Source organism: Teleopsis dalmanni, chromosome 1, assembly GCF_002237135.1.
Source record: "Teleopsis dalmanni isolate 2A chromosome 1, ASM223713v2, whole genome shotgun sequence".
In the NCBI taxonomy this organism is placed as follows: domain Eukaryota; kingdom Metazoa; phylum Arthropoda; class Insecta; order Diptera; family Diopsidae; genus Teleopsis; species Teleopsis dalmanni.
The window spans coordinates 25751894-25766998 of record NC_051846.1 but is presented as its reverse complement, the minus strand read 5'-3'; the positions used below and the strand labels follow the sequence as shown (position 1 = coordinate 25766998).

General features: G+C 27.9%; 1 protein-coding gene across 1 annotated transcript in view; it reads right to left on the bottom strand.

The window, feature by feature from the left end:
* The window catches only part of LOC119672781 (cyclin-dependent kinase 14-like), a gene marked incomplete in the record, with an annotated part of 829514 nt that extends 822120 nt beyond the window's left edge, over nt 1-7394 (bottom strand). Inside the window, 2 exon segments of the mRNA XM_038083920.1 lie at nt 5558-5649; nt 7206-7394. Of these exon segments, the coding sequence (XP_037939848.1) occupies nt 5558-5649; nt 7206-7298 (185 nt within the window).
* Nucleotides 7395-15105: the final 7711 nt, after the last annotated feature.

The window sequence follows — 15105 nt, the reverse complement described above, 5'->3', positions numbered from 1 at the left end:
CACTACTACAGAAAACATATTATTAGGCTAGGTTAGGATTAGGAACCCTTGCACATCAATATCCATTTGAGCATAACTAATGATCCTTTGTGATATCATGGTTAAAGATTTGCTTATTAGCCATAAGACGAAAACTAATAACTCTGATATAAAGACCAAACTTTTCGGTGTACAAACCAATGTTTTAGTTTCAATATTCAAATATATAGAAGTTTTTGCAATTAATTACCCTTTATACATGGTTGAATTGTATGTTTAAACAGTAGAACAAATTCAGAATAAATGCCCTATTTTATAATATGTAGTATTTCTTTAGAATATTATATGGCAATAAATGATATTTAATGAAATAAATTCTTCTACTACTCGAATACACATATGTACTCTTCAACTATATGAATGAAGTGCATACAATTTTGTTCTACTAATTATACACCTCACTCAGTAATAAATATATAAAATTACTTTAATTCAAATCTGGAAACAAAATGGTAAAATTAAAAATATCTACATTTTCGTAAATGTACTTTTGCTCCAATTAATTGCTTATCAAGGATATTAAGGATATCAAGCAAAAATTAATACCAGCTGTGCAAAATGACTGCAACCATACAAACAACTGCGACTAAATGCCACAAAATTAATATTGTGAAACCATATGCGGAAAATTAACATGAGAAAATCTTATACAACCACAAGTGTGAAATAAGAGTCATTCGGATGAGAATATTACGCCAGAGTAGTAGAGCCAAGATAAAGTTTTTTGCAAAAATAGAAAGGTAATTTGTAACACAAAAAAAAAAAAAATAAATAGAAAAACTAGGAATGAAAATATAAAATAAGCCAATATGCAGCAAATAGTAATATAAAAAAAAGAAAAAGAAAAAACCAAGCTAAAAATAATAAAGCAACTAATAGAAAATTTTAGCAAAACTGGGTCACTGACATTGACAACATGTTGGAAAAACTACAGTATGGGACAGGAACGGATAAGATAAAATTGAACTACAACCGCTATAGAAAATGAAAACTATGTCAACGTCATCATGTTTAGCGACGAGGACGACTACGACTACTACGACGACTACGACTACGACGACGACAACGTTGACTATACAAATGAATGAATCAATGAATGGAATACGGTATGGCATGTCGTACATGTGGCAGTGCCCCTAATGCTTCTTTATGCTAATATAAAAATAATATTACATTGCATAACGTACAAAGAAGGAACGCTGAAGTGCAAAGTCTTTAAAGCGTTACTTAAGATAGAAACTGGAGTGGTATTTCATCAGTGGTACAATGTTGAAAGCTATTCAAGAAGACTGCTCATCAATCACTTCAGCTTTTATTAAATAAGCACTTTGCGGTGTAAGTATGCTTAGAAAATCTAAGGAAAATCCAAAAAAAAATTAAATAAAAATATAAAAAAAAATAAGGAAAAACATAAAATGAAAAAAAAATTTTAAAAAAATATAAAAAAAATAAAGAAAATTATAAAATGAAAAATAAATAGAAATAAAAATATAAAACAAAAAATTTTATAAAAAAAAAAAATTTGAACATAACAAATTAAAAATTAAAATAAAAACTAAAAAATTAAAAATATTATACAAAAAAATTTAAAAAAAAAATATATAAAAACAATACATAAAAAACTATATAAAAACAATATATAAAAACAATATATAAAAATATATATAAAAAAATATATAAAAACAATATATAAAAACAATATATAAAAACAATATATAAAAAAATATATAAAAGAATATATAAAAAAATTTATAAAAAAAATATACCTATATAAAAATACATAAAAAAAATATATAAAAAAAATATATAAAAAAAATATATAAAAAAAATATATAAAAAAAATATATAAAAAAAATATACCTATATAAAATAAATATAAAAACATATATAAAAAAAATATAAAAAAATATAAAAAGCATTTATAAAAAAATAAAATTAAATTTTTATTTATATATAATACAAAAATATATATATAAATGTATATTTATATATATATAAAATACAAAAATACAAAAAAAAAAAAAATAAATAAATAAAATTATGATAAAAGAAACCATTTTTATTAATAGAAATTATTGTTTTAATGGAGAGATATTTTGAATAGTAATGAATTACAACGTAAAATTATATTATTTATTAATTAATTGAATTTCGGCTGACCATACAACTGTTTCGTGACTCCAGTGTCTAACTCCAATTGGAAATACTGGGATTAAACAGAGGAATAGAACAGAAAAAACAAAAGAAAAACAACGAAGTAGTGTGATCTCGAATTTTTTAGTTTTCTTAATGAATCTAGAAATATCAAGGAAAGCAAGATCATGAACATTGTTTATGCTCAGCACATCATAACCCAACAGCCTTAGTATCGGTCTTGCAAATATCGGACAATAGCAGAGAATTCTTTAAAATTTATTCATCCGTTTACGACTTATTTGAAGTTTCGTATCAGTACATATTTAACAATGGAAAATATAGGATATAGTGGAAGTTTATATCAAAATGATACATGTATTTTATAATTATGCGCTACCAAAAATAATAGTTTGTAAGTGGGCTGGCTTATCTAAAACTTAACATATAAGTCTTGAAGAGTAGCCACATAAAGAATTTTCAAAACCAGAAAAGCAAAAAGCAAAACACAGTTTTGGAAGATTATCAATTAATCGAGAGAGGTTAGGTAGAAGCTCTAAGCATTACACTAGATACAATATTATGTATCAAGTTTTAGGTTTCAAAAAAATTATACACGTATTGGGTGTCGCATTTGCTGATAATGCAACAAAAACACAGTCAAATATGACTTTACCAGCAACATTTAAAGCGTCTAAGAGAGAATAGGAAATAAATTGAGCTTTATTTTGTCATTATTAATAAGATTTGGCTCTGCCATAATCATGTTGAATCAAATAAGGTGCAATGAATTCCATTTTGAATGACTTTGTTCTATAAGACTTATATAAACAGCTGTCATTCGTATGAATTTCACGTGGTTGGTAATATCAGTTTGACAGATATACCTGTGTGTAGTTGGTAACACTTCAACCCTGTAACCCTGTATGATGAAGTCACCACAAGCGATTTCAATATATTGTGTCCCATTTAAAATAACTGCGACTCTTGAGAAGAATTTAAGATTTAAATTAAAAAATATACAGAAAAAAACTTTGAAAATCAAATAGAAAAGGAATAACTAAAAGCAAAATGAAGCAATGATGAAAAAGCAAAGAAAGATGTAATCAATCGTAAAAATGATAAAATCCAGTTTGTGATTTCAGAAGGGATAAAACGTTTATAAAATCAAGGAGTATATATAAAAGGTGAAATAGATAAAGAAATATAACCAAATGACCTAAAAATCAAAAATCTGAACTCAAGTAACTCGAACGAATAAAAATAAAAAAAACTGCGAACCAAACTTTATCCTTCCGAAGGAAAAGAAAAAGAATCTTAAAAAGGAATTGATGAAAATGGAATAAAAATGCTGAACAATTAACCGCAAATAAAATATGCAATTAGCATAAACGATAAATTTGATCATTAAGGAATTCGTAATTAATGGCGAAGTTAATGTAAATAAATTACAATTTTCTCCACGGAATAAGAAAATCGTGTTCTGCTTAACGTAAGCAAAAATAATTAAAGTTTCTCTTCCTCAAGAATTTTAATGAGTTTAAATTGTTATGCTGTGTCTTTAAGTTCTTCATTTTACATACTTTTGCAACACTACATTATAAACAATATTGATAACATAAGTAAAAATAAATAAATCAACAAAATAAAATATTAATGTTGATAAATAAATTTCACATAAATGGAAACATTAAGTTTTATAACCCGATGTTGCTTTATATGACCTTCTACAACCTCTCCGTGTGCAGGACCATTCATTGTAAAGTAATGTTTAACACTGCAGCTGACAGTTTATGCCTTTATACATCAATCATAAAGAGTGGGAGGAGAAGGCGATATAAAAACCACGCCCTGACTCACCATACTTATTTGTACATTTGAAAAATAACGGTAACAATAAAAGAGTGCTAGTTTTGACAATGACATAACACTTGTCATTTGTCAAATTTTATATAGGACGCACAGTACAACACAGTGTCCTTTTTTAAGCCTATAATGTGGAAAGCATGGAAGATTGAAAAAAAATGTATAAAAACCACAATAAAGACAAGCTGGAAAGGACAGAAAGTGTTTTAAGAAGAATACGTACACATTTTAAAAGTGTGAAATTGTAAGTAGGCTGTCTGGCAGATAAGAAAAATTAATTGTTTTTATATAAAAATTGAAGAAGTTTTTCAAACACTCTTAATAATAAATATTAACATTTTTATATAAGAGCTATATTGATTACTTACAAAATATGGTAAGTAAAAAAGGTACATCAACAGATCGCAAACACCACGAAACCTTTAGATTTTGCACAAACTAATTGTTCAAAGAAAGTCTAAACATTCAAAATAAAAAAGATAATTATTACTAAATTTAATTTCAGTAGAGAAGTATAAAAATTCTTTTCAAGAAAATTATTTATATCTGACCATCCTATATCACCATTGGTGTTAAAGTAGTAATTCTACTATTGGTGAATAGATGGAACTTTGCGAACCTATGAAACAACCAGTACTATATGGAATTTATTTAAGATTACTTTAAAAATCTTAATATATGACATTCACACTACATTTATTTGTGTGAAGAGTATAAAAACATCATCTCATATAGGCACATATAAGCAGAACTTGTTTGCATTGTACTCCTTTGGGTCAAACTGAGATTGTGATTGATTGCGGTAAGAATGAATGACAGAAATGACTTCTACATAAAATACACATATGAGAAAACATTGAAAAATAGGGAACGTTAAGTAAGGGGACTGAAAAGTTTAGTTAGGAATACATTTTTTTGAAATTTAAGTATTAAAAATGTACACAGGAAAAATATTTAAAAAATCAAACATAATTGCAGGGTGGGTACATAAATGACAAAAAACTACTACAGCCAAACAATGTTCACAAATTTAGAGAATCGTATCTGGAAGTACATTTTGTTGCTAGCATCTAACATATATTCTTTTGTTTATAAAAGAAAAACCATCGGAATTGAAAAATAAAACTCGAAAAAATATTTCCGAACATTTATTTTGCTTTCTAAAAAATAGTTTTCACTTAGTTCATAGCGTTATTCACTCTTGCAAATTTTTTTCAAAAACCAATAATCAGACAAAGCAATACGCTTAACCCTCTTCGAGATAGATTCATTATTTCACATATGGAACATATGGAATGAATCTAAGTTGCTCATGTTTAGTAAACATCATTCGAAATGACATTATTATTTCACATAAGAAAATCTACTAGAATCATTAGTACATTTTACCAGAAAAAAGCTTGATAATATAATACGAATATATTTTTAATTATGAGAAAATATTGACACAAGTTGATATTTAAAAAAATTAAATAATTAACATATATTTATTTTTATTGTAAAATATAAATTTACTTACTTGCTAAATCCTTTGTAGACAGTAGCATATGAACCTTCGCCAAGTGGCTCCAATTTTATGTAGGCATCTGATTTTCCAAACGGTGAGTCACCCTATTAAATAAAAGCACAGAAAGCACATAACTTTAATAACAATTTCGTTAAATTATAAAATTAATTTATATAATTTCACCAAACTATTATTATTTTAAACTTCTGGAATATCTTTTAATTTTTTATAGTTAAATTAAAATAAAAACATTTCGCATATAATTAAGAAGTGTTTGACAGTCCATCACCAACCTAGAGGTCATTTTATAATAAAGGATATTTTTTAAGCTGCATAAGCACTATCGGAGACCCTATACTCCAATGGCAGAAGAGGATAAGAGAAGAAGAAGAATGAGTACTATCGATATCGATAAATATAGTTTCACAGCTGAGAAAGTCAAACTGTGTTGACATTTATTTCTGTTCAGTAAGGTTTGCTGAATCCTTATGAATCGTTTATTGCTAGAACAAAGCTTCCAAATTGTGGAAATTAGTTTATGTCGACAAACCAGCAACTCTTGAAATAATAGAAAACAATGTTCATGCCACCATACGGCCACATTTATTGCAAAAAAAAAGTCAAACATTGGACTGATGGAACGAATCATGTAATTCGTAGTCTCGGCGGTCATATGCCAGAAATCTTATTAAAAAAATAAATATGAAAGTATCTACCAGATTATAATAAAACAAATTTTACTCATGCTGCTAAAAAACATCCTATATATTCAAGGTTGGGCTTCCTCTATTTGTCACTGCTTTGAGTATATAGCTTACGCTATATTGCATTAAAATGTAACCCATTGTACATCTTCAAACACATCCACGAATATTCATAAACTAGTTAAGTTCCTGGTTTGTAGATGTACTTTTTTGAGAAAACAAAAAAAAAACAGCACTGCATTTTTTTAGATTAAACTTAATTATTTTGACTTGGAAAATGCTCAAAGCCTATAGCCCATGAAAGTGTGTCTAAACTTTTCAATCAGTTTGAAGAATTAATATTGCTACAAATTGATATAAATTACAAAGTGAATCTCTCTACTTCACTAATGCATACACTCAATGCTCAGCTTAGTGTTCAAAAATGAATTAAAATAAGCAATAGCCAAACTAATACTAAGAGCTTTTGATTTATTTAATATTTTTAAACTGTTACCATCTTTCATTAATAATCCAACTATTTCAATGTTTTATTTAAAACCTTCGAAGCAAAAAGATATTAATTTATTTTTTAGTGACACAATAAATCTTAAGAACTTAAAAAGCGGCTCTACTACCAGACGGAACTCTTTAATAATATGAAAAACTAAGGAATGCCAAGAAAGTTTAAATACGAGTGGATGTTTTTTTTTATTTATTTCTCATTTTAAGACACTCAAACTTAATGTGCTTATCGTTGTTTTTGTTCCTGACATTTTAGTATCACTCCGACAAATACAATGGGAATGCGAATGCGAATAATGAAACAAAAATACATTTCCTTGCTTAACTTTATCCTTATCAATTCAACACTTTAAACACTCAGTGTACTGTATTTTCTCACTTCTCGACTGTACTCGTATATAGTGTAGTGTGTTTTTAATGCCTTATTTATTGCACTTTTAAGTAGTACTTACGCCAAATGCACTAAAACGTTTTCGTCGTGGATGCGGGTCCTGTTTGTTGAGAAAAACTTCCGATTTTGGTCTGGGTGGCTTTTTGGGACGCATTATAACGCGTGTCTCCTCCCGTATGTCATCGTCGAGTAATTTACTATCGGATGAAACGGATAATTGTCGTTGGACACGATCATGATGGTCTGTGCTATCTGTGCTACGCCAGTCTGTAAGTAGAAAAAAAAGTATATTGTAAAAAAAAAAAGAAAGGAATTAATTTTAAAAGTAATGAGAAAGATAAATTCATACAAAAAGTAAAGGATGCGGATGAGAAGTTCTAATAGTTTTAAGAGAATAAAATGTATAAAAAAAGAAGGTAAATAAGTATGAAATACAAAAAGTTAACTAAAACTATAAAAAATATTACTAAAAAATTGAAGTAAGTAAAAAAAGCTGTAAAGCGAAGCTGTAAGGAAAGATTTATTGCTATACTAAAGTAGAGAAGAGAGCAAGTAAAGATTTTAACTTTAACTTTGCAAAAGTAAAACAAGTGTTGCGGTTGAAGCACCTTCAACACTTTTCTACTAGTACTTTTAATATTTGCTACATTAATGGTTCGAAAAAAGTTCCCAGTGTAGAAAATTGCCAAGAAAAAAAGATATGCAATATTGTACATTTTTTAAACCACAAAGAGACACTCGAATTGTATTTGATTTACTATAAAAAAATTAAAAAATGTTAGCAAAAAACAAAAGAAATATTTACTCAGTCTGCACAATTCAATTTTTTTGTTTTATAAAAGAATATTTAATATTGTATAGTATAGTATTTAACATAGTAAAGATGCTTTCTCAAAAAACCTTTATTTTTTTTTAATTTAAAAAATAAAAAATGATTTTACACCATATAGACAACAGAGTCTTCTCCTCGCAAACTATTTTTTTCAAACAAACCGATATTGGATTAACAAATTTATCAAAAATTGATTAAGTAGTTACTTTTGCTTGAATGGGATTACTTTAAGACATAAAGGTAATTGTAAAAAGAGTCCAAAAGTACTTTGGACCATTGAACTATGAATTACTACAACACAAGATTCTTTTCTAGAGAAGATATCTTTTTTAAAGAAAATATTAACTATAAACTTAGACAAGTTTTTTTCTCAACAAAATCAAACAATCAAACATACTTCGATATACGGCGGCTCATCATTACGACATAATATACGCTAAAACGGCCGTTCCTTCTTTTGACAGTTTTTGGATTTACGACCAGAAATATTTCATCGTCCAATCAATAGCTGATATTGGATTAAAAAATTCAAAATCGCCACAGTTTGCACATAAACGTAGAAAAAGAATTTCACATTTTGAAAAAAATTATAGGAAGAGGTGGATACAAACCGAAACAAGCTTTTAATAAAGATGAAACAGGTTTATATTGGAACGACTCAAATATCTTTCATTTCAAAATCCAAAAAAATTTACATTCAGATATAAGTTATAAGGAAGGATTTAAAGGATCAGTATCTTTGGTTTAGTGCAGAGGATCTTAAGTTAAAACCACTGTAAATACATCGTACAGAACATCTAAGATATTTTTAAGGATCTACCAAAAATAACTCAATAAGAAAAACTGAATGCCTAACATAAAGCAAACGAACTCGAGCAAAAAGGCATTCCACACTATTGGAAAATATCTCAGGACACCCGATTAATTTATCTGTCTTATGAAATAATGTGAAATTGAGTATCCTCCAAAAATATGACAGTTCTGATCCAACCTATTGATTAGGTTCCTATAGCAACTTTTAATGCAAAAAACAAAACTTTTCAGAAACTTATTTACTAAAGCGATAGTGAGTCTTCGATAAACGGATTTTCGCTTTATGGTCAACTTTTTCGGAACGTGTCTAGGCCGTTAATCGAAGTATAGATGTGATAAGCACTTTCATGTATATCAATTGGCTTAAATCACATAAGTAAAACATTTAAAAATCCATATACTAAAATTTTATTAAGATTAAATTATTTATATTTTAATCGAAAAATGCATCTGAAAGAGATTAAAATTTGTAAACTTAAAAGTTTAACAAATTCAATTTTCATTAACACGTGTTCGCAAACACAAAACTTCGTAAAGGAACTTGCATTTATCGATCCATTTTTAACGAAAAACGTATTCAATAAACTGACAGGATTTACACTTCAGAAGCTAACCTTTTGCAACTGCATCTACAAATTTATTGCTCACGTTAACGTATATGAATGTGTAAAGTACTTTTGTTAGTTTGGTGTCATCTGCGGAGGTGCGCTATGCATAGTACGCCTAAGGCAAATGTAATTTAAAAAAGTAATTAGTGCTGAAAAACGGGAAAATTCCAACACACAGAATTGAGTTGAGCACACAAAAGTTGCAAACGACGCCAATGCAAATACTTCAACAACAACAACGGCAATGTAATGGCAGGAGCAGCATTGGCACTATTGCCACAACTCAGAAAGTTGACTAGAAGGAGCAACAGTGGAGGATACACCAACACTGATGTTTATATTGGTGTGTAAATGTCTCCAGGTTACTAGGTGACCCACTGTATGTGAACATCGTACGTTGTATGTTGTATGTTGTATATTGCAAGTTGTAAGTTATGAATATGTCGTTCGTAACGAAAGCGTAACGAAAATGTATCTATATTTCTACCTTGCAGTTTGTGTTGTATTATTAAATACATAAATTTTCAGCATATCCTAGACCAACTTTTGCTTGTGCTCGTTTAAAACGAAAATATTGTTCAGCAACACTTGCTGCCGTTACTGTTATTGCTGTTCCCGCTACCAACGTCTATATTCCCTATTCTATTGCTGGTCTATTGCTAGTGAATCCTATATTTTGCCACTTCGGTATGCGTTTGTGTTTTATAGTTGTTTTTTTTTTTTTCTTATTTGATTTTTGTTTTTCATGCTTGATTATTGGCATTGCAGGCACAGTGGCATTCCGTGAATTACTATAGATACTTCAAATGCTTTTGTGCACTTGTGTTTACTTGAGTTTTTTTTTCCGGAGGGACACACAGTTTTGTATTTGTTTACGCATGAAATTCAAATGTTGTTTTAAAAGGAATTGCAGTTATTTTGTTTATGTGAAACATCAAAATTTTATTTGATTTGGTTTCTCTTTTTCATTTAGTACTCATACTTTTATTTTAAAATTTAATGATCCAAAAAGTAAACACGAAAAGGTTTTTTCGCACGAAATTTACAAAAAAAAATATCGCGAAATGATTCAAAAAAAAAATTCTTTTTAAGGTTATACACATAAAATTGAATAATATATATAAATATTTAAGAAGCAAAAAAAATGGTTATGGTTATAATAAATATTTATTTTATTTATATAATAAATTACGCTTAAAATTTTTATTGGCTTTGCAACTATATAAAAAATTAAACTGTTTTTTGTAAAAGAGTTTGTGGAAAAATACTTAATAAACAAAATAAAAAATTGCGCCGTGTAGTATGCAATGAATTTTTTATTATTAAAAATTTCAGTGTATTTTATGTGCCAGCGATGGCAAACCTTTTATAGGCCAAATATTATAACTGTTTTTAAAGGAACTTTTGGCACATCCCAACATTATTAAAAGAAATTAAATCAATAGTCATAAAAGATAGTATACAAAACCGATCGTAAAACCAATCACTAATTTTATCAAATTAATTATTGTAAAAATCAATTAAGTGTTATAGGTAAGACTTATAGGTATATGTTTTCACATTCAAAAATATATATTATAATAAAAAGATATATGATATTGCTAAAAAACCATTTAAACTGTTACAACTATAATAAGATAAGTTTTCAAATATTAAAAGCCATATTCATGTGGACAAAAACTTAATTAAAAGTTGATTACCAAGTTTCGACAAAAATCTTCCAAAGTTTGTACGTTTGGACAATTTGGAACAGTACTTTTAGCAATTCCATTGCATTAAGGTCTCGCCGAAGAGGGGTGTGTTAGTATATGTCCGTATACTACATATTAATGTAAGAGAGTCGAGCACATTATTTCGACGACGATCGATATAATTCCCTCACCTTGGAAAAAAAATAAATGAACACCGCAATTTTTACGCTTATCTTTTTAACAGACATGTGTTCATTAAGTGTGGTATAATTGGTGAATTTGGTGAATTTGGTGAATTACCGCTTAAAATGCAACAAAAAGTGATGTCAAGAGATTTCAGATAGCGACTTTATTTATTTCTTGATCCAGAACACAATTTTCAATTTTAAATCTATTTTTTTCGAAAATAAAGTATATTGGGGTATATATAAGTATTACGCAGACAATTTTCAAGGGTTCAAAATCTTAAAGAGATTTATTTCCTCTTTATAGCACAGAACTACAAAATTTAAAATCTATTTAGGGTGAATTGTCGTGTATATTCATAATGGTACATTTATTTCAAACATATGGCTATAAGCTACTGGTACTCAAAGACAGCCAGCGAATTCAAATTATTCAACGAAAAATATTGAGAAATTGAGAATTCATGTGAATTCATGTCTCCTGAAGTTAGCACAAGACACGATTAGAACAGAACGTCGAACTGGAGTAGTTGTTTAACAGCTAGAATACGATCTCTTTAGAAAACATAATTTATCAGATGGCTTGACAATGTTAATTGAGAGAAGATTGTCATATACTTAAAAAGATTTTTAAACGAAAATAATTTTACTTCTTGAAATAGGAAGAGGAGAAATCCATGGATGCTTGAATTACGTTTTGCTTAAGCACGATATATGTAATGACTAGATTACATTATCAGAAAACTGAATAACAGTATATTTAAACGGACTAATACAGAAAATCGAATGGATAATCGATGACTGTACTCAGAATAGTATGTACTATCACCACCCAAAATTATGAACTCATAGAACTTGGTCGTGTATATCGGAGAAAAAGTGTGAAGAGAGCTCTGACTCTCATTGAACTGTAATAGTTGCAAATGATAATATAAATATATCTTGAAATTCATAAATTTTTTAACAGTTTTAAATTATAATTTCAAGTTTTAAATTAAATATTTTTTCATTCAGGTATCAATGTATGAGCTTCATAAGAAACTCTAATGATAAAAAATTCAAACACACATCAAAACCAAAATAATCAAAGTTTACTAATTTGCCAAAGTAATATTTTTCGCAATACTAAAAAAAAAAAGTATATAAAACTTTTTCTTGCTATTAATCAATTCTGTATTTTGACGTAATGTTTACGTTATTCGTTTCCGTCGTACTTTTATAAAGAAATGACAACAAAATAAAGGATACAAATTTGAGAAAATACAGAACAATAAATCAATGTCTTACGAAACATACGCAATACTTCGACTACTGTTTTTTTTTCTTGCTTCTTGTGGATTGCACAAAATTATATTCTTTTCTTCAACTTGAGATACAACATAACGGTAAAGATATTACAAAATATAAATATTAAAAATTTATTATTTGAAACTTTGCAGTTGAATAATAAAAATAAAGAAGAATAATAAAAGCGCAAGAAATGAGAAAATTGCTATTTAAGAAAAAAAAATTTACAAGACTCGACAAAAAATGAAAAACTATGTTTAAAACCCAAAGGAGATAATTTGGAAATATTTGCGCTTACAAGCTATAATAAATACAAAGCCAAAATTCGAATAAAAAAAAATCGTTCTCTTAAAGAAACGGAAACGGATGTGGTAAGCTAGCAACGAAAATGAAAAACAGTTACTAGGAGCGTGAAACACCTACACACATGCCGAAGTCTTACGGATTAAGACGTCTGCACAAGGAATAGTTACCGGAATAAGATTCCATATGCAAGTACATGCGAATAAAAATCGAAACATCGATATCTTTAGAAATACTGAAAAAAATAACAACAATAACAGCAACAAAACCGAAAGAAGACAACAGTGAACGGAAATTGAATAAAACATTTAATTCAAATACAAACGAAATCAGAGAGGAAATGAATTTTCTATAAAATAAGGTAGAGTGATGAGCATTGAGACGAGCCACATATGTTTGGAACTTCATGTTCCTTAATGATTAGTTTTGGAGATATGTGCACGTTGAATCATTTTCGTAAATGATTTAATGTGACATTTTTAAAATTGATTTTCCTTTTACATACCGCTCTTTGTACTTGAAGTAATGAATATTTATGTGACTTTGTGTGGTTGGAGTTTAAAGTATGAAAACAGGGAAGAAAAAGGTATTTGGGAATATGGGATAAAATCAAAATTGTAATCAGAAATGTTTGTACAACAACCTCAATTGCGTCAATCAAGCGAGCAGGTTTCTTTATTCAGAAGATAACCTCATATTTGTGAATTGATATTTATTCTTTAAATTAAACTTAATTTATAGTTATGGGATAATAAAAAAACACTCTATGAATACTCTTTTAAGACTATTTTTAAGGGATTAACATAACTTTTATTTATATCTTTAAATTTTACTTAACTTTTTCGCAAAAAAAAAGTATTTCGATGAGAAGACAGAAAAGTGAACAAAGCCTGGCAGTTGCAATCCAACAAATTGTATACGGACTATAAACTAATTAAATAAAAATTCAAATATATATTTCCTAAGATCACTGATAATAAGTACTTGGCAATACTCGAAATAGCGTAGTATGGTCAGTCAAATTTCAATAAATTAATAAAAAAAATTGTTGTTCTTTCTTCATTACTGTTTGTAGCATTCTAACTTGTAAATATTTTTTTAATTCGTATACATTACATATATGAAACATCCGAACTAGAAAACATAAATACAATAATAAATGACATAACAACACTTTTTAATCAATATACATATGTTAAAAGCATCCAAAATTATTAATTAAAATTTATTTCATTCCCTTTAAAGCAAACTCCATCAAGTTCAATACAACTATACAGTTCTTTACCAAATCAGGTACAATATATTCGTTAGCTGTTTAAGGTAGAGGCTTGATCTACTTTAATTAATTTTCTTTAATAGAATAATCACAACAGTATCGAAATGTCCTACTTGTAATGGAAATTTTAATGTTCTAAACAAGAAAAACATATATTCGTTAAGTTTATTCTGAAAACTCAAATATAAATAATTTTCAAATGATAATGGTGTCTGCTTACGAGACACTACAAAAGAGTATACTTGAGTCTTGCATGGAAAAAACGTACTGTAAAAATTTTGTAATTGTATCTTTAACACGTATTTTTAAAATCAAAAATTTCGAATACTTCTTATACATTACGTATAATACAATGATATTTATAACGAAAAATAATTTTGGTTAATTAGAGGTTAAGTACATAACTGAGATGTAACTTCTTTTTACAGTTGCGTTTCCTAATAACATCTTCGATTACTTAAAGCTATGAATAGAGCTGCAGTTAATATTGCCTAAAAGTATTATTGATCAATTAAAATCAACAACTTTGAATAAATCCACAAAAAAAGGTTGTAGCGGAGATAATTCACATTATCTGGGAGACTACAAACAACGGCTTTCTTAAAAGCAATAAAGTCACCAAACACTCGCTTCAGCAACTTCTTGATTTTTCTTATAACTTAACATATAGCGTAAACTTGTTGAAATCACAGTTTGATGAACTGCAATTAATAAAAGTTGTACAAAGCGATCAAAGAAGTTATAGTGGCAAGTAAAAATTACGGTATCCGTATTTTGGGAGTTCCATATTATAATATTTATTGATTTGCCCCTATGTTTAAAAGATGAGATAGCGTTTGAACAGTTTCAGTTGAAATAGAAAAAGGTACTGTATCATCAATGTAACATCTCAATAATGTTACAGTAGTGTTACAATAGAACTATATACGGCCCTTTTCTACACTTTCAACAACTTTTATTCTTTAC